This window comes from Vigna unguiculata, chromosome 9, assembly GCF_037176805.1.
Source record: "Vigna unguiculata cultivar grain cowpea cultivar isolate G323 ecotype 2 chromosome 9, ASM3717680v1, whole genome shotgun sequence".
NCBI lineage: Eukaryota > Viridiplantae > Streptophyta > Magnoliopsida > Fabales > Fabaceae > Vigna > Vigna unguiculata.
In genome coordinates, this window is record NC_140800.1 from 27,034,604 (window position 1) to 27,036,750 (window position 2,147).

At 27.9% G+C, this 2,147-nt stretch overlaps 1 protein-coding gene across 1 annotated transcript; it reads left to right on the top strand.

The window, feature by feature from the left end:
• Nucleotides 1-974: 974 nt before the first annotated feature.
• Nucleotides 975-1,589, top strand: LOC114196328 (uncharacterized). The gene has a single exon (XM_028086939.2). It carries the CDS (start codon nucleotides 1,129-1,131, stop codon nucleotides 1,462-1,464), a length of 336 nt encoding a protein of 111 aa, XP_027942740.1. The 5' UTR covers nucleotides 975-1,128; the 3' UTR covers nucleotides 1,465-1,589.
• The last annotated feature ends 558 nt before the right edge of the window (nucleotides 1,590-2,147 follow it).

The window sequence follows — 2,147 nt, forward strand, 5'->3', positions numbered from 1 at the left end:
TAATTAATGTCAATTTCAAATAGTCAAGATCCATGTTCATTTTTATTGTTGGAGATTTAAAAGACAAAAACGAATGATACCAAGTGCTTACATTTTTTTAAAAATTAAATCAGTATCACATTTGTTAACTGATAAATTTAATTTCGTTTTACTTGTGTTCGAATTTAAGGTGATGATCTATTTAAAAAACATTGCACAATATTTATCTAGACAGGTTAAATATAACAATTAATTATAAAGCTAAGCTAAGAAAAGTCGTTAGGGCAAACTCACTTTTTGGGCTGTGGAAATGTTTACCTTTTCAAAACAGTTTTTGAAAAATGTTTTAAGGGTAATTTATTCAACTTTAGGATAAGGTAGAAGAATTTATCGTGATATTAAATTGTGTTCTACAACCAAAAAGGACCAATTAAGCAAAAGTCTTTGGTTTAAGCATAATGATTGTGATAATCTTATTATTTTCAACTTGTACCATTTTAACTAGTCTTTATTTCACTATGTTTATCATTGCATTTTCTATCTAGTATCATGATTAATTTGTTACTCCAAATTAATTAAACTAAATAAATAAATGAAAAAAAAACTATACTATCTTAAAATTAAAAAAAAATAACAGAAAAAAAGAAACAAACTTTCAATATAAAAAAGCTAATCCTTTTAAAGTAGATGTTATATTTAAAGATGGGACATATAAAAACAATGTCATTTTATATGTAATAGAGAATGTTGTTGAAATCATATTTGAATCAGAAGAATGATGAATTTTACAACACCAATCATAAAAATTCATTTTTTTTTCACACTCACAGAATCAAGTAGTGGTATTTAATAAGTTTGTTCTAGAAGACAATTGAATGACTCATTATACGATAAATATATAAATCAGTAGCCTACCACTACTGTTTAAGTGGTCAAAAGTCAACAGCATATGACATGTCCATAAATATTTTGTCCTTAATATTCAGAATAATTAAAAATGGAAACCCACCTACCCCAGCAACTTCCTGGGTTCTTCAAACCAAAACCCACCACACTCAATTTATATCTTCATTCCCTTCTTCTCTTACCATTTTATTTCCTCATATCAGTGAAGAAAAGGAAAAAGAAAAAGAAAAACACAATATTCTTATGGAGGGTCTTCTGCCTCTGGTTTACAAAGCAATCAAGAGAAACAAAACTCGAAGTCAATACGAGTGTCTCTCATCAGGATCTGCTCTCAACTACAACATCAACATGGCTCAGATGTACCCTCAAACACAGGATCAAATCCTTCGGAATCAGACACCACCCAACCATCATCATCAAGATCATCACAAATATGCTCATCGCCGACATAACTCTGTTGGAGATTTCGGTAATGGTTTCCAATCCACCCAGATGAGAACAGGTGTTGTTTCCAGCCCTTCAAACAAACTCGTTAGGTTTAGGAGTCAGAGAATGTTTTCGTGTATTACTGGTGTCTGAGGTTGTTTTCTGCACAATGTTTTCATGCATTAATTCAGACCGTGTTGTGAACCTTAATTGTGCTGTGGGGTCAGGTTCTCTGAACTTTTCAAACAGTAAAAATAACATTAAATTCTAAAATGAAAGATGAGAAGGTGTTTATATTGGATGTTTGAAATTCAATTTCTAATCTACAAACTTACTTTTTCTAACTTTTATGATTGCGTATCAACAATAGAAGAACTATTTGTCTGTAGAAAAAGTTCATACAAATAAATATATATATATATATATATATATATATATATATATATATATACTCTTTATAATAGAAACTATAAATTGAAGAGACAGTTGGATTTGCAGAGAGTTTAGTGATAAAAAAGCTTTAAGGAATGTTTTAGGTAAAAATATTAGGACAACGAAAATAGATGTTTAATATATATAATGTTTCTCCTTTTTTTTTTTATAAAATATATAATAATAAATTTAAATTAAAAATACATTATATAATGGATTTTGAATTAATGAATTCAACACCAAAATCCAATACTCATTAAAAGTTTGATAGGTTGGATTTGAACAAATCACTCAAAATACATATCTCCAAAAGCTTGAATTCTATTGCATGGATTTAAGTTCATAAATATCTATTTTTATTTTTATGTGTAAATTTAGTTTTTTTTTTCATGACGATAAAACAA

What these genes read in the sequence shown, in the direction of transcription:
- LOC114196328 (XM_028086939.2), top strand. Translation starts at nt 1,129, where the DNA reads ATGGAGGGTCTTCTGCCTCTGGTTTACAAAGCAATCAAGAGAAACAAA.